We start from the raw sequence: 23,708 nt of genomic DNA, 5'->3' as shown, positions 1-23,708 counted from the left end.
TTAGTTTAAAACAAAGCTAATCTAAATAAAGTTGCTCAGAAAATACCTCCTGAGTTCTTTGACGAGACCTTTACTGCATCTCTTTAATTTTAAATTGCCAGATGGGTGAGAGGACACCTGAGTCACTTTCTTCTCCCTCACACCCAGCCCAGTCCCTTGACCAGCAGGAGTTGGTAACTGTTGAATAATAACACTTCTCTCCCTCCTTCCTACTCTTGTTCCATCCCACTATTGCTCACTTATTTAATGAAACAGCATAAAGTCCAGACCTTATTTTAAAAATTAATCTTCCCCTTTGGGAGGCCGAGGTGGGTGGATTAGGAGGTCAGGAGATCGAGACCATCCTGGCTAACACAGTGAAACCCCATCTCTACTAAAAATACAAAAAATTAGCCAGGTGAGGTGGCAGACACCTGTAGTCCCAGCTACTCAGGAGGCTGAGGCAGGAGAATGGTGTGAACTCAGCAGGTGGAGCTTGCAGTGAGCCGAGATCGCACCACTGCACTCCAGCCTGGGCGACAGAGCGAGACTCCATCTCAAAAAAAAAAAAATTAATCTTCCTTATCGTTACAAATTATTTTTAAACAAAACCGATGTTAATTAAAGCAAATCAAATAACCCAAGTTAGCCATCTTTGGACTTTTCCCTTTCTTTCCTCTATGTTCCAGCTGCCCACCTCTCTCTCTCTCTCTGTCTCTCTTTTTTTGTTCTTTCTCTGTGTCTCTGTCACCCACTCTGGAGAGCAGTGGTGCCATCAAAGCTCACTGCAGCCTTGAACTTCTGGCCTCAAGCAAGCCTCCTGTCTCAGCCTCCCGAAAGTGATGGAATTACAAGACAAAGGCACTACGCCTGGCCCCACCTCTTGCTCATCCCACGGGACCTCTAGGGGACTGGACAGGCAGTCCCTGCAGAATCAAGACCCATTTGTAATCTCTGAGGAGCCACAGTTTCCGAGAAGCACCCCCAGGCCAGCTAGGAGCCCACCCTGCAGCCCCCAGTCCCTGCTTGGGGCCCTTTGTTTCAATCATTAGTGATTTCTGCCTGGGCCGAAAATAGGATGAAGAAAAAGGAGGCTTGTTCATGCCGTGACGAAAGTGGATATTCAGCAAATTGGAAAGGTTGCTTCTGTCTCTGCCCATACAGAGAAGCCTGCAACCCTCGTTGCACGGCCACGTGTTCCCTCAGTGGGTGGGGAAAGGCGCTGGCCAGGCGGCACGTACTCCCAGCGCAGGAGTTCAGGCTGGGTTTTAGGGTGGGCTTCCAGGACTAGAGCTGCTGACGGCCACACTGAAGGCCCAGGAAGAGGGCTGTTCATGCAGCCCGGCTCTGTTCTGGACATTTTCTTCTCCAGTGTCTTTTGTGTTGTTTCCTCAGCTCCTCGTGGCAGTGACTCCGGAATTCCCACGTGGAGGGGCTGGGGGAGGAGAATGTGACGGCTGGGGCCTGTGGGTGACAACGGTGTGCATGTTGCATTGCAGTCTCAGTCCTTACTGAGCTCTATGTTAGCATTGACAGAGGGGCAGTTTTCTACTGATAGTTTAGCCACACTTTACAAAGAGGCTCCCTGCTTTTTTCGCTTCCTTAGTTCAGTCTGGGAAGGCGATGGTCCGACACAGCTGGTGGGGTCTTCGGAGTCCACCAAGTACTGTGCTGTATGGACGCGCCTGCTTGGGAAGGGGGCCGCGGCTGGCAGACTGGGGCATGCGGTGGGCGTGGGGGGAGAGGCCACCAGTTAGCCCCCTCCCCCGCCCCTTGCTTGTGCGTGGCCTTTTCGGACTCACCTCACGTCTCACACTGAAGTCATCTGCCCTGGTATTGGTGGTAAATATTGGATGTATGGGCTTGCTGTCTGCAAAGCGCCCGTGCTCTGTGCGTCTCTTTGCACATCTGCACGGCCCTGCGGCCGCTCCGAGCTGCCTTTGAGCCCTCCCTGCGAGCGCGCCGCCGAGAGGATGGGCTACCCATGAAGCATCGAACACCGAGGGCTGGCAAGAGGCTCCAGCCCGGCTGCCTCCCGCGAGGGCGCTGTCGGCCCTGTGGGCCTCGCCGTTTTGGTTGGTCCCGGAGCGAGGGTGAAGGGAGTCTCTGTGGGCGGCCGCGCTGTCGGCGCGGTCACACGGGGCCCGGGCAGCGGGGAAGAATGCGTCCCTTGTGCTCCGCCGGCCTGCTCAGGCCCAGGCCCCTGCGCTGCGTTGTATCTGTCTAACCCTTTCGGGGGCGTGTTTCTGAGTCCACCTCGCACACTCCCACATGGAAGGTTTGGGGCGGGGGAGCTGCCTCCTCTCCTCTCTCGCCTCCTCTCCTCCCCTCTACTGTGGTAAATTCAAGGGGCACCTGACCTTATTGACAAGATTGACCTCTTGGGCCAGAGGCTGAGGGCTGTGGTTAGGGAGACTGTGTCCCAGCCGGGAGACCTCGAAGGTCCTTTTGCGGCGGCTTCCGTAGGTGGACACGGAGGTGTGGATGGAAGTCGGTGTGAATGGAAGTCTGTTTTGGGGGGCTGCGTGGGGCCCAGTCGCTGGCCCCTGCGTCCTAGTCAGCCGTGTGCCTTGTATAGTGGGCGCTGGGCAGCCCTTCAAGATTTTTCGCTGGAGAAGCCATGATCAAAGTCCTGTTTTTTACTTTTAAAATTTATAATTGTGGTAAAATATACATAACAAAATCTACCGTCTTAACTATTTGTAAGTGTGCAGTTTGGAGGCATTAAGGACATTCTCATTGGTGTGCAGCCACCACCACCAACAATCCATGGAACTTCCTCCTCTTATAAGACTGAACCTCCTACCCATGAAACACTAACTTCCCACTGCTCCACCCCAGCCGCGGCACCTGCACCTAGCTTTCTGTTTGCTGCTGCTGTGGATTTGATAGGCTCCCGCTATAACACGGATTGCTCTGGGAGGATGAGATAGAGGGGCTGAGACCCCAGCAGGAGTCCCATGAAGGGAGTGCAGAATCTATATGGAAACGGGGGCCCTGAGCTGAGGGTGGCAGTGGCAATGATTTTTTTGAGAGAAGAGTAAAGAGAAGTAACAGGACTTCGTAACTGATGGTGTGTTCGGAGTTGGTTCTTGCCGGTGGGTTCGTGGTCTTGGTAGGTTGTGGTCTTGCTGACTTCGTGAACCACAGACCTTGGTGGTGATTGTTTCAGCCCTTAAGGATAGCACAGACCCAAAGAGTAAGTGGTAGCAAGGTTTATTGTGAAGAGCAAAAGGACAAAGCTTCCACAGCAGGGAAAGACAGCGGAGTGGGTTAACGCTGCAGGTGGGGGTGTGGGGGTGTGGATGGGGGTGGTGTGGGTGTGGGTGAGCGGTAGGGGTGGGTAGGGGGAGTGAGCAGCTTTTGTTCCCTAATTGGCCCCTCCCCTGTTCCATTTCTGTCCTATCAGAGTTCCCTTTTTCAATCCTCCCCGCGATTGGCTACTTTTAGAATTCTGCTGATTGGTGCATTTTACAGAGCGCTGATTGGTGCGTTTTGCAGAGCGCTGATTGGTGCGTTTTGCAGAGCGCTGATTGGTGCGTTTTACAGAGGCCCGATTGATGTGTTTTACAGAGTGCTGATTGGTGCATTTTACAATCCTCTGGTAAGACAGAAAAGATCCTGATTGGTGCGTTTTACAATCCTTTTGTAAGACAGAAAAGTTCCCCAAGTTCACACTTGACCCAGGAAGTCCAGCTGGCCTCACCTCTCAATGGAAAGTGAGAGGGGCTAGGGAGAGGCAGGGGCCAGGAACATTTCTCCTGGTACTGACTTGGGTGTGGGGATGTGACACATTCTCACTGAGATCAGGAGTCTGCCAGGGTTGGGGACCATGGGGGTAACCCACATGAGACAAGTCTGTGCTGGGGTGTGCCCAAGGGAAGGCGTCCAGCACTCAGTTGCAGATGTGGGCCAGGGTGAGGCTGGGATCTGTGTGAGCCACGCAGGTGTATTCTGTGTCCTGGAGTCTTGGTGGTGGTGACACCAGGGAGTGGGCACAGATGGGCCACTGTGGCAGACTGGGGGTCACCATCAGTCAGGGAAAGTGTGAGCAGGAAAAATCGCAGAGAAGACTGAGAGGAGGGAACTGGTGAGTTGTACATAGAAATGCTTTCTAACTCCTTGTCTCAGTCTGTTTTTGCTACCAGCGAGGCTTACAATGTTTGAAAGACCCCAATCCCAGCATGCCTGCTTTATATAAAATAAGGTAAAATTCATCTGAGAAAGACATACTTCCAGTTCTTCTAATCTTCATTTTTCAAAAGGTCAGAGGTTAAGCGTTTCTATAAGAATTCAGTAGGTGACAGGTGTTTAACCGAGGCGTCGATTTACCATCTGTCTATTTGGAAACAGGAGCCATCTTTTCTTGATTCCTGAGAGGGCAGAGCAGGTGCCCAGGATGGCCCTTATTTCTCCTTTCCTCTTCTGTGGGAGTCATCTTTAAATGGAAGCTTTTGCTCATGGAAGCATCACTTAGCAAATGTGACATTCTACCTGTCACCCATGTGGTGGAGGAAAACCCATTGAAAAGCATCATTTGGGGACCAGTTTGCTGTGGTATACTTGGCTCAGTGCTCAGGCCAGTCAGGTTCTACCAGGCACTGTTTTCTTTGGACATTTGATAACTCTCTGTGAGGAATCTCTAAGAACAGTTTCTCAAAGTAAACCAAGAACAGCAGAGTTGAACAGTGAAGTCCAGGGTCCTCCCTCGGGGCATGCTCACCTGGACAATGCCTTCCTGTCTTGGGCTTGTCGGGGTGCTGGGGCTGCTGAGGTGTGTTGATGCCTGTTGATTTCTAGAGCAGGAAGGTGATGTTAGACTGGAAGAGGCAGACACTTAAGGTACAATATGGAGGAATTAAGGAAATACAGGTTTTGGGAAGACACTGCTAATAATTTATTTTTGAGATGATCTGGCACTGTCATCTAGGCTGGAGTACAATGGCACAATCATGGCTCACTGCAGCCTCCACTTCCTGGGCTTAAATGATTCTCTCACTTCAGCCTTCCAAGTAGCTAGGACTACACGTACACAACACCACACCTAGCTAATTTTTTTATTTTTTTGTAGAGACAGGGTCTCACTGTGTTGCCTAGGCTTGTCTTGAACTCCTGGGCTCAAGTGATCCCTCCACCTCGACCTCCCAAAGTTCTGGGATTACAGGTGTGAGCCACCGCACCCAGCTTGCTAATAATTTTTAACACTGACACAGAAGAATGTCAGAGCCTGTGGTGACTGCAGATGGGAAGACATGATTCTGGGGGGTGGTGGGCTGGGAGGAAGCTTTGAAGACAAGACAGATGGGAGCAGAGAAACTCTGTCCTGGGGAGGCCAGGGACTTGAAGATTAGCCGTAAACATACAGGACAGTAAGCTGTTCCTCCAAATTCCAACTTTGCATTTTGGGTATTTTTTTTTTTTAAACAAAACCACACAATTCTGTATCAGGTTCCCTTTTTCTCTCTCCTTTGTGAATAAATTTCTTTCTCAAGTATCTTGTTGTTGGCCACTGAATCTAAAGGCACCATTCCAAAGATGCATCTGCTGCTCCTGACCATTCAGGGTGGGTGCAATGCCCCAAACCCAGGGTCATCTCCTTGACTCCCCCACTTCTCTCTCTCTCCTAAGGTGAATCCACCGTACTACATCCCACTGGTTGAGCTGGTCCCCCACCCGGAGACGGCCCCTACGACAGTGGACAGAACCCACGCCCTGATGAAGAAGATTGGACAGTGCCCCATGCGAGTCCAGAAGGAGGTGGCCGGCTTCGTTCTGAACCGCCTGCAGTATGCAATCATCAGCGAGGCCTGGCGGCTAGTGGAGGTGTGTGTGCCCTTCCTTTCTCCCTCCCTCCCTTCCTTTCTCCCTCCTTCTTCCCTCCCTCCCGAAGTTGAGCAGGACAGTGAAAGTTGTTCCTTGGGCAGCCTGGAAGCTGGGAAAGTCAGAGGCTGCTTGCTTCTTCTTGCTGTATTCTGGAGACCAAGGGCCAGCTTTAGAACCAAAATAAAATGCAGCGATTCACTGTCTGCCTGAGAGGTTCTTCTTACAGTCACCTGATACCAGGACACGATGACAGGCTTCTCTCCTTCCTGCCCTTTCATAGCATTAGACGTAATAACCTGTGTGGCCCACTGCATTTTCCCACAGAGTCAGCTTTTACCCCTCAGTGTTATAATTTTTCAAAAGAAAAAAAATAATATTTTGTGTAAGCTTCTGTCTCCTGAAGGAACCTAATTGTTTCAAGAGCTTGAGGAAGAAGTGAGGAATAGACTTGTTAGAGTAAATGCTTGTCTTACATATAAAGAGGAAATGATATGTAAATATATTTAACATCATCCTCTAATGAAAGGATTTTACATGGAGGTGAAGAAATGGACTGGCTGCACGTATTCCCGTGTACATTTGCATGAGGGGCCCTGGTGCCTGGAGGAGATAGGTCAGCTGGACCCCAGGACGAGGCGGAGAAGTCTCGGGATTTGGGAGTGGAACTGTCCGGCCTCCCTTATGGCACTTGACCAGCTTGCAGGGGAAAGGCAAGACTCTGCCCACGCCTGTGTTGCAAAAACATTGTGGAAGGCTCGAGGGCCGGAAGTACCCAGCTGCACAGCGTAGGGAGGACGCTGCTCGGGCTCGAGTCATCTGCACCTGGCTCCACAGTTCCTTGTTTGGACTCGCATGGACACACACCGAGCCTTGCCTGAGACAGCAACCAGGAAGCTGACCGTGCCCCAGCTTCCTTGAGTGTTGCATTTCAGTTTCCCAGCAGTTCTTCCAAACCAGGCAGGTGTGCATGACAGACGCGGCCTCCCGCGACCTGCTTCTTGTGTTGGGCAAAATCCCTGTTAGGTACATTGTCTGACTGGACTGCCGGGTGCATTTGCCACGCGGTTGCCTCGATTCTGTGTCTTGATGTTTAAATCCACTTAAGGCTCCTGTATTTTCAAGAAACAGTGCTTGGGTTTCCGCTGTTAGGGCAGCGGTTTGAATTTCTTGGTAATTTCTTGAATATCAGTCAGTGTCAAGGTATTTTTAAAGAAACACGGATCTATCAGAACCTTTTTGGAGATTTATTTAAAATATTTCCATTTGTCTAGAAAAGGGGAACAACTTTAGACTCCTTGCCCATGTTCACTTGTTGAATTAAACCTTGTGGGGTTTTACAGGCAATCTCAACTTCTTATTTGTAAGATATTTTAGCGCCCTGAGTAAACTCTTGCTTTCTCCATTCTGAAAGGTGTGAGCCCATTCAAGGAAGGGTTTGGGATTCTGGTGCAAGGGGATCGGGTGGGAGGTGTACAGAAAGAACTCTCCATTGCAAGAGCCGTGGAGGACTCCGGCGTTTCCTTTTGCTGCTGGAGGAGGGCAGGCGGGAGGGGTGAGTTGGGCTGCTCTGGTAGTTCTGCTGACTCACGATGTCCACCCTGCTTTCGGTTGTCCCTCTTCATGGGTCATGGCAGCCTGAGTGACATTGTGTTACGGGCTAGCGGGAACATTCTTACTCCTGGCTTTCTGCGGTGACATACCTCCTGAGAAAGTGAAGCCTGCATATGTCTCCGTGTTGGCTGCTGTGGGACTCAGATGCCTGGAGTCCCTGTAAGGAACTGAGTGCCAAAATCTAGCAGGATACAGTTTGCGGCAGAACAGGAAGAGGTCAACAGAAATGGGAAATTAAGAAAATGTGAGTAAAACCCAAAGAATTACCTTGGTGAAAGTCTAGAAGATAATTTGTTTCTAAAAATAAGGATTATCTACAGGTAGCAGGGCCCAAGGCAGCTCTAGAAACTGCAGGTCGTCTCCTGGCAGGGGTGGGGTGGGAATGGCACTACCAGGCACCCCGAGCCCCACAGGTATGACTTCCAGGGTGTGAGGGGCTTTAGTTATGGGGCAGGGCTGTCAGAGAGGGAGCATGGAGGGGTTCGGGGAGGAGGAGGGGGCTTGTGGTGGTGCTGCTCTTGACCATCACCGCTCAGTGGCAGCACCTCCGTTGGCCAGCTACTTCAGGAGCAAGGTCACGACCAGCATGCCAGCACTGCAGTAGCAGGTTGAAGTTTGACCCTTGCTTGGCATGTTAATTGGGTAGAGCCAGGATGCTTTCAGGGTAAGAGAGGGGCCAGGTGACTTGGTTCAGGGCGCTAGGGGAGCCTGCTGGAACTGGAGCACTGGCACACCGGTCACGACCTTGCTCTTGAAGTAGCCGCGGACATGCGCACCTGAGCATCCACTTGGATGCCCTGTATTCCGTAAGGCTCCGGGGCTGCGCGGCAGAGCCATGCCTCATCTCAGTGTGGCCCTAGAGAAATCTTTCCTGCCATGGTTGTGCTGGCCACGGTGTGCCTCCCACCTAGCAGACAGTGGTGTACCTGACACAGTTCTGGTGGGTTGGTTTAAGGATTCTTGATTTTATTTTAGGAAAATCTATGCTGCCGTGGCCGGTTTCCGTGCCAGATACTGCAAGTCAGCAAAAGTGAACAAACCTCTCCAGGGCCCCACCTCCCCGTCTTGCAAATCTGCATAGTTGCTCCAAGTCACAGTTGAACACAGGGTGCAATGACACCCCTTTGACTCACAACTTCCAAGCCAGATGAATTTGCATTTTGGAGTCTTTCAATAGTTGAGCTTAGATTTTGTGTTTTCCAAGTTTACCTCATAACTTTCAAGAGCAACTTTTAATAGAAAAGGAGCAGAATTGGGGAAGTTTTACAGAAGAGACTAAGTAGGCTTGTGCATGTTTTAAGTTGAAAAGCTCCAAAGGCCTCGCAGAGCTTCTCCTTCTCAGTGAGGCCTGGTGTGGGTTCCATGTGTGGCCAGAGTGCCTGGCTCCTGAGCCTTGACTGTAGTGAATGGAATGAGCGTTGGTGGGGGGCAACTAGGACTTACTGCTCCTCTAGGACTCACTGGTGTGGGCGCTTCTGTTTCAGGATCCTCTGGGCTCATAAAGCAAGTTGAAGTTTGACAGCCTTTTCTGTTTGACCCTTGCTTGGCATGTTAATGGATTAGAGCTGGATGCTCCTACCAGGGTGGGAGAGGTGCCAGGTGACTTGGTTCAGGGCGCTAAGGGAGCCTGCTGGAAACGAGCTGTGTGCCTGTGTCCAGGCATGTGGGTACTGGGTCAGCAGGTCAGGGAGGAATGCCGTTCCCTGCCACCCCTGCCATCTGCAGGTGAGGCAGCTCTGCACAAATCATATGAAAGTGTGAATTTCCAGGGGTCTGACCTCCAAGTTGAGGTAGGAGCTAGAACAGGATGGAAGGATGGCTTGCATTTCCACCTGTGACAGTGTCTTGCTGCTGATGTCAGCTGCGTTGCCACTCACTAAGTGGTGATAACAAGGGATCCTATGGATTGACTTTTGCGTGTTCAACCAGCCTCACATACTCAGAATAATCCTGCTTGGGATTGCTGGATTCAACCTGGTTATGCTTTGCTGTGAATTTTTTTTTGCATCTAAATTCATAGGAGATATTTGTCTGTGGATTTCTTTTTTTGTATTATCTTTATTTGATTTTCGTATAAAGGTCGTACAGGTGGAGAAGCCCAATGCTTGGGACCAGAAATATTTCAGATTTTGGATGTTTGCAGATTTTGGAATATTATATACTTACTGTTTTAGCATCCCTAATCCGAAAATCTGAGATCTGGAATGCTCCAGTGAGCATTTCCTTTGAGTGTCATGTTGGCGCTAAAAAAGTTTCAGATTTTGAAGCACTTTGGGGTTCAGATTTTCAGATTAGGGATACTCAGCCTGTTCTGGCTGCATAAAATGAATTGGGAAGTTCTTCCTCCTATTTTCTGGAAGAGATTGTGTGTAATTTTTGTTAATTCATTTTTAGATATGTGGTAGAATTTTCCAGTGAAACCATCCGGACCAGGGTGGGGTTCTTTTCTGGGAGCTTTCTAATGATGAATTTAATTTCTTTAATGGTTATGGAACCATTCGGATTGTCTGTTTCATCTTGATTGAGTTTTGATGGTTTGTCGTTTCTGAGAAATTGGTCCATTTCTTCTAAGTCGTTGAACTTAAGAGCATACAGTTCTCGGTAGTCCTCCTTTTTATCCTTTCAATGGCTGCAGGGTCTGTAGTGATATCCCTGGTTTCCTTCCTGAAATTGGTGATTGGTGTTCTCTTTTTGTCTTTGTTCTCTTGCTAGAGGTTTATCAATTTTATTGATTTTTTTTTTGAGGAGCAACTTTTTGTCTCATTGATTTTTTTTCCTTTTGTTTTCCCATTTTCAGTCTCACTCACTCACTCTGGGACCATATTTTTACACCTGCAGCCCAGCATTAAAGAGACATTCTAAGAAAGGGGCGGGGGTGGCAGGGAGGCTCCCTCACTGTGGGGGTTTGTGGAGGGGAGCCACGCTGCCAGTGCCATTTCTAGGTCAGAAAGAGAAAGCACTGGGAATGACAAGCATTTTCTTTTCTTGTCTTTGTGGCATCCTGGGCTATGACACGCTCCCTTGTCATCACCCATTCTCTCCCTGTTCCCACGCAGCTCTGTAAGCCCTTAGACCTTCGTGGGGTAGAACGGACACCCGGATAGCCAAGGGAATGAAGGAGCCAGGTCTACTGTGCCATCTCACAGGTGTTCACTCCGTTTTGTTTCTCTTCCAGTTGGCTTCAGTTTTGGGATGAAGCAGCCCTGTGGTCTTGGAAATGCCAGATGGACATGTCTGGCCACAATCTACTGACACTTACTTCCCCTGCCAGAGGCGTGCTCCCTGGGTGACATGATCTTATTGGCTGGGATGTCATTTCAAGTCTACATTTTTAAGGCATTAGCATAATGAAGGACATTGTGTTGTGACAACAGACTTTTGGCTGGACAGTAGCTAAGTTTGTTGCCTGTAAATTCTTTCCCATGAGGGCAGGGTATGTGGAGGTGCCTGGGAACGAATCTGTAACCCTCGGCAGGTTCTCGGCCTGCTGGTATGAGTTGGTGGTGATGAGCTTCGGAAATTGCTGACCTTGGGTTCTGCCTGTCCTTCGGAATGATGTCATCCCTGTGCTGTACTGCTGTCCTTAGGGCCTGGGCCGCAGAGATTGAGTTCTTGGTCTCTTGATTTGTCAGGGTGGGTGTGGCCTGGGGCATCTGGATGGGGCCCTGAGATTCCAGAACTTCGTCATTGAGCTTTATTTCAGACATGTCTGCCAACTGTTAGGAGACATTGTTTTAGTTAATGAAGTGTATCTCGAAGATCATGTAGTAAAATTGGCAGATGAGGCTTTTTGTGGCAAACTTACTCAAAGGTTTCTGTTGAATATCATTTGTATGCACATACCACGTCCCTCGCTCTGTATGTGTCTCTGTGTGTCTCTATGCGTGTCTCTTGTTTCTGACTCCTTCTCTCTGACCGCAAGCTCACAATGGATACACCTGCAGCTCTAACCAGCTTCTGTTTAGTTGGAGATTCTCATGTGGTCACTATAGCTGTAATTCACAGTCCTAGTTTTAAGACACTGAATACCTCTAGTTATACCAAAAGATGTAAAAATTGATTTTAAAAAGTAGCTGGGCAAGTGGCACACATCCACAGTCCCAGCTACCGAGGAAGCTGAGGCAGGGGGATTGCTTGAGCCCAGGAGTCCAAGACCAGCCTGGGTAACATAGTGAGACCTTCTTTTTTTTTTTTTTTTTTTTTAAATAAAGATAGACAATTCACTTTTAATTAAAAACACAAACATATTAGAATGAATGAACAATAGGTTGTAACTGCACAGAGGATGAGAATCGCTCTTCCAAATCAAAAGCTCACCCAGCCAGGCCTGCCCCGCTTGGACCTGCTGGAGAGTGACGCCCCAGGGGATCTCCCTTGTCATACTGCTTGCATGCTTAGCATCAGCCACCCGCCTCCAGCCATTTGATTTCCTGAGCAGGGATGCAAATTGTGATTAGGTTTTCCTTTTAGGAGGTTTTCCCTTTAGGAGTCATGGGCCTGTGTGGGCAGAAGCAGGTCCCTCAGGAGGGACACCCGGAAACAGCACTCCCCTATAGCTGACTGTAGCTGAACGCCTGTGCTTGGGTGTATCCTGCCTGCCAACTGTACAGTGGGGCCTCTGTGTACTGGGGCCTGATCTCATGCTGTCAGCCAGGTTTGCCCATAATCTGCTGCATTATGAACTGTTATGCTGAAATTAGAATGTAAATTAGAAGCTCCTTGGCAGACTGGGAGGTTACACAAAGGGGAGCCAAGGGCATGAACATATTCTGGGGGGAAGATGGCTTAAAATGTTTAAATTCGCTGCTGTAACTACCTCTTACATTTCTCTCACATGTGCTATGTTCACCTGGAGGTGAATGGTCCTTTGATTTCTTCTCTCCTCTTATCAACCAGCATTCATATGGGTCTAGTTCTCCACCTCTGTGTGAATAGCCAGGAAGTTGCCATCTCACATATTTCATTTTCTGAGCAGGAAGCTATCTCAGCAAGCTGCCTGCATGGCCTGTCCTTTCTGGCAGTCCGGTGAAGCTCTGCCATTTCACTAATGTCATTGTCAACGTGAGCAGGTGCCCTGAAACCCTATAACAGAGCAAGGCAGGCTCACTGATGGTTACTCAGATGTCGACTCTGGAAGAGAATCAGCACAAAGCGGGTGCTCCAAGGAGGAGCAGAACTGGGCTCCATCATCGTTTCGTAGGCTTTGAGGTCAAGGACAAGAACAGCAGTCTTGTGGCTGGAAGCAGCAGAGCTTGACAAGAGGAAGTCTGTGCGGAGCCACCGCCAACAGGAGATGGGGTCCTGTTGGCAGCTTTTCTGGAGATGGATGGCATTGGAAGTGAACTGCTGTGGTTTGCTTCAGACTGTGGTGCACCTGGAATGTGTCCGCGGGAAAACGTTGAGGCTTGAGTAAAATAGCACAGCGCAGACATTGGCAACATCTGTCTGGTCTTGGCACGAAGTCACATAGAGCGATGGGGCCCAGCGTATGGGGAAGTTGGGGGAGCCAGGAAACAGCCAAGTCCGGCCTCTGCACCATGCCTCAGCTGGAGGGGTTCTACATTTTACCTACTTGAAAACTGAACCCTAAGAGTTTAGGATTTTTTTTTAAGACACAACATTTGAAGCATCTGAGTGAATCACTGATGGGGCTTCCAGAGTTCCTTGTATCTCAGCGCTGCCTTTTCTTCCTGCTGCTCTGAGGCTCACATCAACCCAGAAAGGATATGTTCTCCCTCTGCCGGCTTTGCCCTGGGCTAGGCCTGTGTGGGCTCTGCAGGGGGTTGGGGGGTCTTTCCCCTGCTTCTCCTACCAGGCTCCTTCTGTGACCTGTTCAGTGTCTCTCTCCTCTGACAGCATCTGCCCAAAGCCCCAGGTGTCGCTTAGAGCTGATCCCTCGGGCACCCCAGGATGCTGTGCCTTTCTTTCTTCTCTCACATGGCCCGGGTCATTGTCCCTTCGCTCAGCTGGCCTCTGTCTTCTGCGCCTTCTGAAGTCTGGATGGCCAGCGTGTCTGTGGGAGTAAGGACCTTACCAGAGGGTACTGGAGAGCTCTCTTGGCTCTGACTATCCCAGCTCCTAGTCCCTGGGAGGTTTGCTGAAGACCATCCTAGCTCCACTGTGCCTGTCGTCTTCCTCAGCTCCTTTCCAACAGAGTCCACACGCTGCTTCCCAGTCCAGCCACTCAGCGGCATCTCTGTTGGGACTGCAGGGTCGTTAGAGCGGATACATCACCCACGTTGCTAGGACCAGCCTCCTGGTTAATTGAGACCTGTGTTTTTGTTGGCTTCAAATGCAGAGAGCTCTGTATGAATGATCTTCTGCCAGAAGCAATGAGAGAGGTGATATTTTTCATCTACAGGGAAGTACTGAAAGATTATTTTGAGGAGCCCTAGAACTATATCAGAGCCCATTCCCGGCCAGGCGTGGTGGCTCACACCTGTAATCTCAGCACTTTCGGAAGCCAAGGCAGGGGAATCATGAGGTCAGGAGTTTGAGACCAGTCTGGCCAACAAGGTGAAACCCCGTCTCTATTAAAAATACAGAAATTAGCCAGGTGTGGTGGTGTGTGCCTGTAGTCCCAGCTACTTGGGAGGCTGAGGCAGGAGAATCGCTTGAACCTGGGAGACAGAGGTTGCAGCGAGCCAAGATCACGCCACTGCACTCCAGCCTGGGTGACAGAGCAAGACTCTGTCTCAAAAAAAAAAAAAAAAAAAAGAACCCACACCCCCACACCCATGATGAATCAGTGAGTACTCAGTGTCCACTGAGAGAGGCTCCAGTCAAATAGAGAGTAGAGTCTGGCCTTCCTCAACAAAACACTAGCAAACTGGATTCAATAGCACATTAAAAGGATCCTATATTTAATAACATAATCAAGGGGAATTCATCACAGGGTGCAGAGATACTTTACCATAGGCAAATCTATAAATGTGATATGTCATGTTAACACAATACAGGACAAAAACCATATGATCATCTCAACAGATGCAGAAAAAGCACATGACAACATTCAGCATCATTTTATAGTAAAACTCTCTTCAAATTAGATATAGAAGTGTTCCTCAACACAATAAAGGCCATACGTGACACACCCACAGCAAATATCATACTCAATGGTGAAAAGTTGAAGGCTTTTCTTCTAAGGTTAGGAACAAGACAAGGATGCCTACTCTCATCACTTCTATCCAACACAGTACGGAAGTCCTAGCCATAGCAATTAGGCAAGAGAAAGAAATAAAAGGCATTCAAGTTGGAAATGAAGTTAAATTGTCACTGTTTGCTGGCAACATGATCTCATATATAGAAAACCCTAAAGTTCTGTTGGAACTGATAAATAAATTCAGCACAGTTACAGGATAAAAAGTCAACATACAAAGGTCGGTAGCATTTCTATACACTAACAAGGAACTACGTGAAAAAGAAATCAAGAAAACAATTCCACTTACAATAGCTGCCCCCAAAATGCTTAGAAATACATTTAACCAAGAAAGTGAAATATCTGTACACTGACAATTATAATTACACTGATGAAAAAAACTGAAGAAGACACAAATAAATGGAAGGACATTCTGTGTTCATGGATTGGAAGGATTAATATTGTTAAAATGTCCATACTGCCCAAGGTGATCTACAGATTCAGTGCAATCCCTATCAAACTTCCAGTGGCATTTTTCACAGAGTAGCGTGGCCCTTTGGTTGGAAAGACTGTAGATACCACTCGAGATGGGTTAGGATGCACATGACAAACTGTTGGAATGTGGGGCTCTTCCAAAAGGAGAGTAGGAGTGCAAGACTTTTCCAGAAAGGCTGGTGGCTTTGTGCAGAGAAATGGCATCTAAGCATATTTGTAAAGCTTTCTCCTCTATGTTAGAGTCAGAAGCTGCATGCCACCCGTGTGCAGAGCCAAGTCCAGCTCAGCTTTCCCACAGGTTTGCTTACGCTTGCTGGGCGACCCCAGCCTGGCTGGACTTGCAAACGTGCAAGTCCAACGTGCAAGGCTGGACTTGCTCCCTTGCAAACGTGCAAGGGAGCACGTTTGTACCTTGTAATAATTTCTCTCTAGAGTAGTGCAGATGTTCGCAGGGATAACGTCAACTGCCACAGCAACTGGAATTCTATCTGCAAACTTTTATTTGCTGGGTTGACATCATTAGTTAATTAGGACCTTTTTTTTTTTTTTTTTTGGAAGTGGAGTTTCACTCTGTGGACCAGACCAGGTTGGAGTGCAATGGCGTGATCGCGGCTCATGGCAATCTCCATCCCCCAGGTTCAAAGGCTTCTCCTACCTCAGCCTCCCAAGTAGCTGGGACTACAGGCGCATGCCACCATGCCTGACTGATTTTTTGTATTTTTAGTAGAGATAGGGTTTCTCCATGTTGGCCAAGCTGGTCTTGAACTCCTGACCTCAAATGACCGGCCTGTCTTGGCCTCCCAAAGTGCTAGGATTACAGGCATGAGCCACCGCACCTGGCCTTAATTAGGATTTTTTCTCTAGCAGCAATTTTCCACAAGAAGTAGACTATTTTTATACCATTATTTATTATTTTGTGGGTGGCCATCTTCTGAGTAGTCATATTGGTGAGCAACAAAACCCTATTGAAAAGAGAGATACTGCTGATTTATGAATTTAGAGATACCTGTATCCCCATTAACAAGCAAATAAATAACATCAACCATATACTCCTTAAAAATCCCCAAAATGCTGCAAAGCATCTATGTTAGTATTCTAACTCTAAAAAAAAAGATAAAAATAAATGAATGAAAATGCTGTTACTGTAACACCTTCTAGCAATCATTACCAATAGGTGCTTGAGCAGTGAATATAAATGATGGATTTCAGCTCCCTCAGTTTGAAGTTGGGAAGTTAACAGGCCAGGGGTAAGGGTCCCCAGAAGTAGAGGATGGGGGTGAGGAGCCCCCAAGAGAAAAGGCAAAGAGAAGGGAGGCGGGAGGTGACAGACGACACAGCATCCCTCTTCCCTTGTGGGAGCCAGCCTTTTGCCTTCTGTCAGCTGCAGGTAGAAGCCAGGTGAGAGGCCACTGGAGCCCTATGGGCTGTCAAGGCAGGAAGCGTCTCTGGGTAGAGATGTGGGGAGCAGGCAGATGTGGGGCTTGTGCTCCATGGCTGTTTTTGGAGTCAGGAGTGTTTTACACTCTTTGGTTCAAAACTTATTGTAGTAAACTGTATTCCCAGAGGACCCCTCAATTAAAGTATCACTACCCTCATAGAACGGAAGTGAACGTATTCACATTCATACACAATGATGGATTCTTTTTGCTGTTGTGTTTGTTTTAAAAGTCGAGGCCTTTTCTTTCTTTCAGACTCTATAATACTGTTGGTTTTTTCTCCCTGAAAGCATCATTATACACACAGTGTACTAAGAAAAAGTGCACCAGGGAATTAGCACAGGGGCCTGAAGTACTCTGGAATGTCCCTTTTATTAGGGCAAAGTCTTTCCTCTCTTTCCTTTCCATTTTTTTGTTTGTTTGTTTCTATTTAAAAGCTCTATTTTAGGCTGGGCGCAGTGGCTCACACCTGTAATCCCGGCATTTTGGGAGGCCAAGGCGGATGGATCATGAGGTCAGGAGATTGAGACCATCCTGGCTAACACAGTGAAACCCTATTTCTACTAAAAATACAAAAAATTAGCCAGGCGTGGTGGTGGGCCCCTGTAGTCCCAGCTGTTCGGGAGGCTGAGGCAGGAGAATCGCTTGAACCCAGGAGGCGGAGGTTGCAGTGAGTTGAGATTGCACCACTGCACTCCAGCCTGGGTGACAGAGCGAGACTCTGTCTCAAAAAAAAAAAAAAAAAAAAAAAAAAACCAAAAAACCTCTATTTTAAAGAAAAGTCAAAGGGAAAAACACCACCTGTGTTTGCTCTACCCTATGTCAAATTGCTTTCATTTTCCTTTGTTCCTGTCTAGTCTCTGTTATGATCATGCTGCTCAAGTTTTTATTCATTCTTAATGGCTTTATTATATTTCATTTAGCTGGTCTTTTTTTTTTTCTTTTAAATCCAATCTTTCCCTTACTGGGGGATGTTTTAAGGTCAGGCCTCAGTGAGCCTCTTTGCACATATGGTTTCTTCTTCTGTAGTCTTTTCTGGAATAATTCTGGGAGTGGGCTCACCCTGCGGGAGAGTAACATTTTTATAACTTGTTAGATGTAGCTGAGATGCCTCCCAGAGGGGAGACCCACCTCTCCTCCGGCAGCTGTGCACGTAGGCTTGTTCCCAGCAGCCTGGCCAGGATGGTCCACCTGGTGTTTCTCATCTTCTTCCCCTGGAGCGCTGACTCCTGTGCGTCCTCTCGGAAGACTCTTGACAGGACAGGTGTTTTATGGGCGTGATTCAGTGTCCTCTTGCATCAGTTCAATGTGGTGGTGTTCAATCAACCCTTGTAGCGTTAGCAAAATTTGCTCAAGTCATTCTGCAGGAATGTCTGTGTCTTTCTTCCAAGAAAGCTTGTAAGTGCCGGCAACAGGCCAAGCAGCTCACAAACCTGACCACAAGCGTGTGAGTAATTGTGGGGCAGCACTTAGCAGTCTTTTATTTTCGACTTATTAAAGTCTCATCTTGGCCTCACCTTCTCCCTGGAAGGTGGCGTGGGTGGGGACCGCTGGGTCAGATCTTTTTCACCCTTGCTGTGGAGCCAGTTTCCTGTTGCATGTGGGGGAAGCAACATGTAGTGAAGAGTATAGAAAACGAAAACATGTGGGTACAGTGCGTATAAGTGGAGGGAACAAACTCATAATTCCAACTAGTTTCTCATGAGAGACTCATGAATCCTTGTGATAGTTCTCAATATAAACTTAATCTAGGCTGGACATGGTGGCTCACACCTGTAATCCCAGCACTTTGGGAGGCTGAGGCGGGTGGATCACTTGAGGTCAGGAGTTTGAGACCAGCCTGACCAACATGGAGAAACTGTGTCTCTATTAAAAATACAAAATTAGCTGGGCATGGTGACACATGCCTGTAATCCCAGCTATTCGGAGGCCGAAGCAGGAGAATCGCTTGAACCCGGGAGGCAGAGGTTGCAGTGAGCCGAGATCCCACCATTGCACTTCAGCCTGGACAACAAGAGCAAAACTCCATCTCAAAATAATAATAATAAGAAGAAACTTAATCTCTAACTCTGTTACTCCCTGTAGCATTTGCAAGGACCCTAGGGCTGGATGTTTCTCAGAGGGATAGTTAGTACCCTGGCTCATGCTTGAGTTATTTCTGTACAAGTGATTGTTCTTGTCTGGGTCTGTCCTTGAACATGTCTGGAGATGAGAAAATCACCGAGATTTAACTTTGTTCCATCCTTTCTTTCACTAGAGATTGAGGTGGACGTGCTGGTGTAGTCCTTTCTTCTTGGCCACTGCCCTGGGGTGATACACACAAGCCCAGTGCTTTCTTCATGTTGCCCTCATAGGGCTGAAGGTGGCAGAGTACTCTACTTCTCTCTCTTGCATTTCTTTAGTTGACACTCACCTAAGATAAAACCTTTTGTGACTCCTGACTCTTAATTTTTCTCCTGTTTCTCAGTTGACAGTGGACTTATGCCCAAACTCTAGCTGAGGAGTGGAAGGACTTGAATAGAACCTCATCCAAATTCCTGGGTAGCAAGTCTGTGTTCCTGGTGGTGATAGTAGTGGTAAAGTTATAGTAGTGTTTGCACAAGAAAAATGTGAAAATTCAGGACCAAGTTTGGGGGAAAAGTATAGCAAAACAAAATAGAAGATCAAAAGCTGGGAATTAGTAAAAAAGAAGTGGATGAGGAAGAATGGTATGAAGAAAAATGAGAAAAGCAAATGAAAATGAGGGTATGCAAAAAATACATGAATCAGAAAATTAAATGTAGGGATGGGATGATTATAGAGAAGGAAAGATGGTTCTGTGTAGCTGGTGATCAGTAGAGGAGATACTCACGGAGGATTTACCCATCAAATATTGTGTGCCTCCACCACACAAGTTTCTCTCCTGCCTTCCTCTTCTTCTGGGACTGTCCGAAGGACCAGAGTAAGTACCACAGCATCTGTTAACCCTTTGCTATTGTTAATTGTTAGATGTGTCTTGCTTCCTCTTCTCCCCATCCCCACCCCACAAACAAACAAAAGTGCTTGATCCAAGATCCCCGAGGGTATCTGTCCCCTGAGAGGGTCAGCTTGGCCAGGCTAGAGCGTCCAGTCACTCAGTCAAACTCAGTCTAGATGTTGCTGGGAAGGTATTTGGTACATAGTTGACTTTAAGTAAATGAGATTATTCTCCATAGTCTGGGTGGGCTAAATCCCTAAACCTTTCATTCGACTTAACATTTGTGTCATAGCAGTTGGGTACGTTATTAACTATCTTGCATTTTCTCCTTACTTCACGGATGACAGTCTTGTGGCTCCTCTCAGCCTGGGCATTTTCTCCCACCAAATCAGGTGCAAAGTATGTGCCCCAGCTATCCATGTGTTACTCGACTGTGGAAAAATCTCAGGTTTTAACTAAGGAAGCAGAAGCAAGAAGTTTTTTAATAAAAGGGGTTCCTTAACACTGTCTGGGATCTCTTTGCCCAATGATTTTTCAGGACGTGAAACCAGGTTTTGAACTAACAGTGATTGTAGTATTCATTGCTTTGTATGATTTTTTAAGAATCTTTTCTTTGTGTGTGTGACTTGAGAATTTTACCTTAAAATGGAGTAAGTACTGATTGCTAAACTGATCAATGTTAACGGAACCACAGAAAGGCTGGACTCAGATAGGGTTCCCATCTCCACACAGCTGTGTTGCCCGTCACCTATTCCAAGGAATCGCTTGTCAGTTCCCTATTTCAACATAAGCACTTGTTTCTGCCTGTCATGCTGCTGCGATTATTTATCAGTGACAAATTATTATTTGTCATTGTTATAATATTAGGTCACAGATGTCACAAAGCTTTGGGTGGAATTAAGCTCAGTGGCAAAATTAAGCAACCTGAGCTTCAAAACATCCTAAATGGGAAAGCTTTAGTTCAGCACCAAGTGCAGCAGGGAGAAACTCAAAAGTTTGCCTTGGGGACATGATATCCTAGTTGTGGAGCTTCTCAACTAAATGCCTTGTGGTCCTTTTCTTTCTCTATATTTAGCTTCTCGGTAAAAACTCAAGCTTTGAGAAATCCATTTCAGAAATTCAAACGGGCAGAAAGAAGGAGTGAGGAAGGGAAAGTATCAAAACGTTTTTCCCTTTCTAACTTGTTCTACTGGTGAATAGTGGCTGATGGAAGACCCACAGCCCTCTGCTAGATGAAATCAGGCAGAGCTGAGAACATGGGAGTTGGAGGGAATGTGGCTCCTCCCATGTCATGGGGCAGCATGGAGAACCCTTCTCGGGCATTAGTCAGGGGCTGTTAGCTCAGATGATACAAACCAAAAAGGACCTACTCTTGGGTGGCTCACCTTTTTTCTATTTGGCAATCCTAAAAATGATTTTTAAAAAATCAGCTCTAAAAATACTAAATACGATTCTAAAAGAGCCAAGCCAAATAACACTGCAAGTATAGGGTGGCTTCCATGTTTGCATACTTCCCAGTTTGAATACTAAAATGAAAACTTGGTGCTGTTTGGAATGTTGGCCTGGAAACCAAGGGTGAGGGAGCGTCTGCAGGCCGCCTGGCTGCCTTTCACAGCATTCCAGAGCCCACGGGGGTGCGAGGGGCCACAGCCCAGGCCTTCCAGCAGCCTGGAGAGAGGGCAGGGAGCCACCCTTCCTGCCTCCAGACCTCCTGCCAGGGAGAGGAGGCGACAATGCCTGTGTTCCACACGGGATTCTTGACGGTTCCGGGAGTTTCTGTGGGCCTTAGGTAGATATCCCCCAGCCCCCTTGATGCCCCGACCCGTTACAGCTTCGCTCTTGGGAGTGAAAGGAGGCGACCCTCCTCAGCATTGCAGTGACTTGCACAGACTGATTCGCTCTCCTTAGCAGTCAGTGAACATGTGGTAGGGTGATTTAGAACTCGAAGGAAACCCGGTGAGATACCATTTCACCCTACCAGATTAGCGAAACTTTGCAAGGGTGGGGACACCAAGCGTGGCGAGGCTGAGGCGCGACGGGACCTCTTCTACACAATGCTGGAGGCCGGGGCGCCGCAGTGAGGGGGAGAAGGATGCTCTGGGCCCCAGCCGCGGCCCGTGCCCTGGCCCTGTGCGCGTGTCCCTGGCTGCCCTGAGCGCGTGTCCCTGGCTACCCTGCTCACAGGAGCCCCAGACTAGCCAAAGGCTCATGGCCGCAGAGTGGATGAGTAAACTCATGTCTCTGCATCAAGGAGATGGACACATGACGCAGGTGAATCTGAGAAACAGGATGGTGAGAGACAGGTCACGAAAGAACGCGCGCTGAGTGATTCCACTTACAGGAAGTTTAGAAATGGGCCAGCAGCAAACGCTGCAGTTGAGGAATGTGAACACAGGCGGCCAGTCTCAAAAGCGGGAGAGCCGCTATTGCAGGAGTCAGGGTGCGGGCCTCTAGAAGCGGGCGGAGTCTGCGGCAGGCGAGGCCAGGCGTTTGCTTTGTAATTCTCCTGGAAACGTGGGCTGTGGCTTTTTCAGTCTCGATATGCTTGTGTCCCGTGTGCGCAAACAAAACGAAATGCAAAGTGGCTCTCCAAAAGGGAGTTGCGGGTCACGTGAGTGGCCCTGGCCCTCGCCCTCGCCGGTGGCGTGGCTGTGGCCGTCCTGGCTCCTGGGCCAGGCTGCCTGCTCCCGCTTCACCACCGCTCTCTCTGCAGACGCAGGGGAGTGTCCAAGCCAGCACACGGACCTGAGGCACCTGGCTGTCGCCCGCCGCAGCCGGTTGCGGGGCACGGCGGGGGTTTCGAACCCCTTTTCTCGCTTCTTGGGGGACCCCTGGGGCTGCCCTGGAGGCCCAGGAACCTCGAGGCCAGCCAGGCCCAGGCGCCCCAGGCTCGCAGCAGGGCAGAGGGTGCCTCCCTGCAGGCCGCTGTGCCGGGGTCCCCGCAGAGCCCTCCGGGCGGAGCAGGCCCCCAGCTTGGAGACGGCCTTCTGGGCAAAGACAGGCTCTACCCGCAAGCCTGGGAGGGAGTGGGGCCGGGTGCGGGCGTGGGGAGGTGCCCCGGGGTAGGGAAACCGGGCTCAGCCGAGGGCAGGCGGGCCCGCCCAGGCCGCGATGAGAAGGGCGCGACGCATCGTCCACAGTCGGGCTCTCGCAGGCCGGCCAGCGCTACTGCCTCGGTCCTACAGAGCTATGGTGAAAGACAGCGCTCAGATGAGACCTGGGGCGGCGGATTCCGCGGGAGTGCTGCCTGTCTGAGCCGTGCAGGCGTAGGGGAAAAGGTGGCGGCTTCCCTCCGTCCGCCCTCCTGACAGTGGAAATGCCCAAGGGGGAGGCATCCTCTGACGGGAGGGACCTCAGTGGAGCGCAGCTCTTGCAGATCATTATCTGCGCTTCCCTGCCTCCATCCCAAAGCCACGTGAGGCCAAGGAACACAGGTGGCTGATCAGACGTCTAACCTCAACACACAACAACTTGCCTCTAAGATTCCAGGGCCCCACCTTAGCAAACAAACCCATGGTTCTAAGCTGCATTTCATCAAAGAATATCACTTTTTACGAATTCATTAAAAGCTGAACAAGGCCGGACTTGAAGGCAGATGAAGCCTGGAGAGCACCTTCCCACGTCTTTGGATGGCTCTAATCTTACTCCCCCCGGGTCCTAGGCAGAAATCTAGAAAATCCTTCCTGTCCTTTTACTACGATGCCCCGTCCTCACGCTCCCCTTGTCGTCAGCCTCTCCCACTCCCTGCAGCTGCAGGCGGTCCGTAGGTTGTAGGGTGAGATAAGAAGGCAGGGAGGTCAAGAGGAATTGATTTCAACCCCTAGTAGATTGCAGGGATGGAAAAGGTGAATTTGTGTTTGACCATTTCACACACACAAAAAAATATATCTTTTTATTATATATATGTGTGTGTGTGTTTATATATATATATATATATATATTTTTTTTTTTTTTTTTTTTTTTTTTTGAGACAGAATCTCGCTCTGACGCCCAGGCTGGAGTGCAGTGGCATGATCTCAGCTCACTGCAACTTCTGCCTCCTGGGTTCAAGTGATTCTCGTGCCTCAGCCTCCTGAGTAGTTGGGACTAGAGGCATGCACCACCATGCCCAGCTAATTTTTTGTATTTTTAGTAGAGACAGGGTTTCACCATGTTGGCCAGGCTGGTCTCGAACTCCTGACCTCAGGGGATCCCCCACCTCGGCCTCCGAAAGTGCTGGGATTACCAGTGTGAGCCACCATGCCAAGCCATTTATAACATATGATAATAT

The 23,708-nt window shown here is 48.9% G+C and overlaps 1 protein-coding gene across 3 annotated transcripts in view; it reads left to right on the top strand.

Moving 5' to 3' along the window:
• The window catches only part of CRYL1 (crystallin lambda 1), a 122,169-nt gene that overhangs the window by 90,241 nt on the left and 8,220 nt on the right, over positions 1-23,708 (top strand). For all 3 annotated transcript variants that reach the window (XM_009248465.4, NM_001131484.1, XM_054528611.2), the window contains one exon: positions 5,608-5,802. In XM_009248465.4, the coding sequence (XP_009246740.1) occupies positions 5,608-5,802 (195 nt within the window). The remainder of the gene's footprint in view (positions 1-5,607; positions 5,803-23,708) is intronic.

This window comes from Pongo abelii, chromosome 14 (assembly GCF_028885655.2).
Source record: "Pongo abelii isolate AG06213 chromosome 14, NHGRI_mPonAbe1-v2.0_pri, whole genome shotgun sequence".
NCBI lineage: Eukaryota > Metazoa > Chordata > Mammalia > Primates > Hominidae > Pongo > Pongo abelii.
This window is presented reverse-complemented; position numbering and strand designations above follow the sequence as displayed.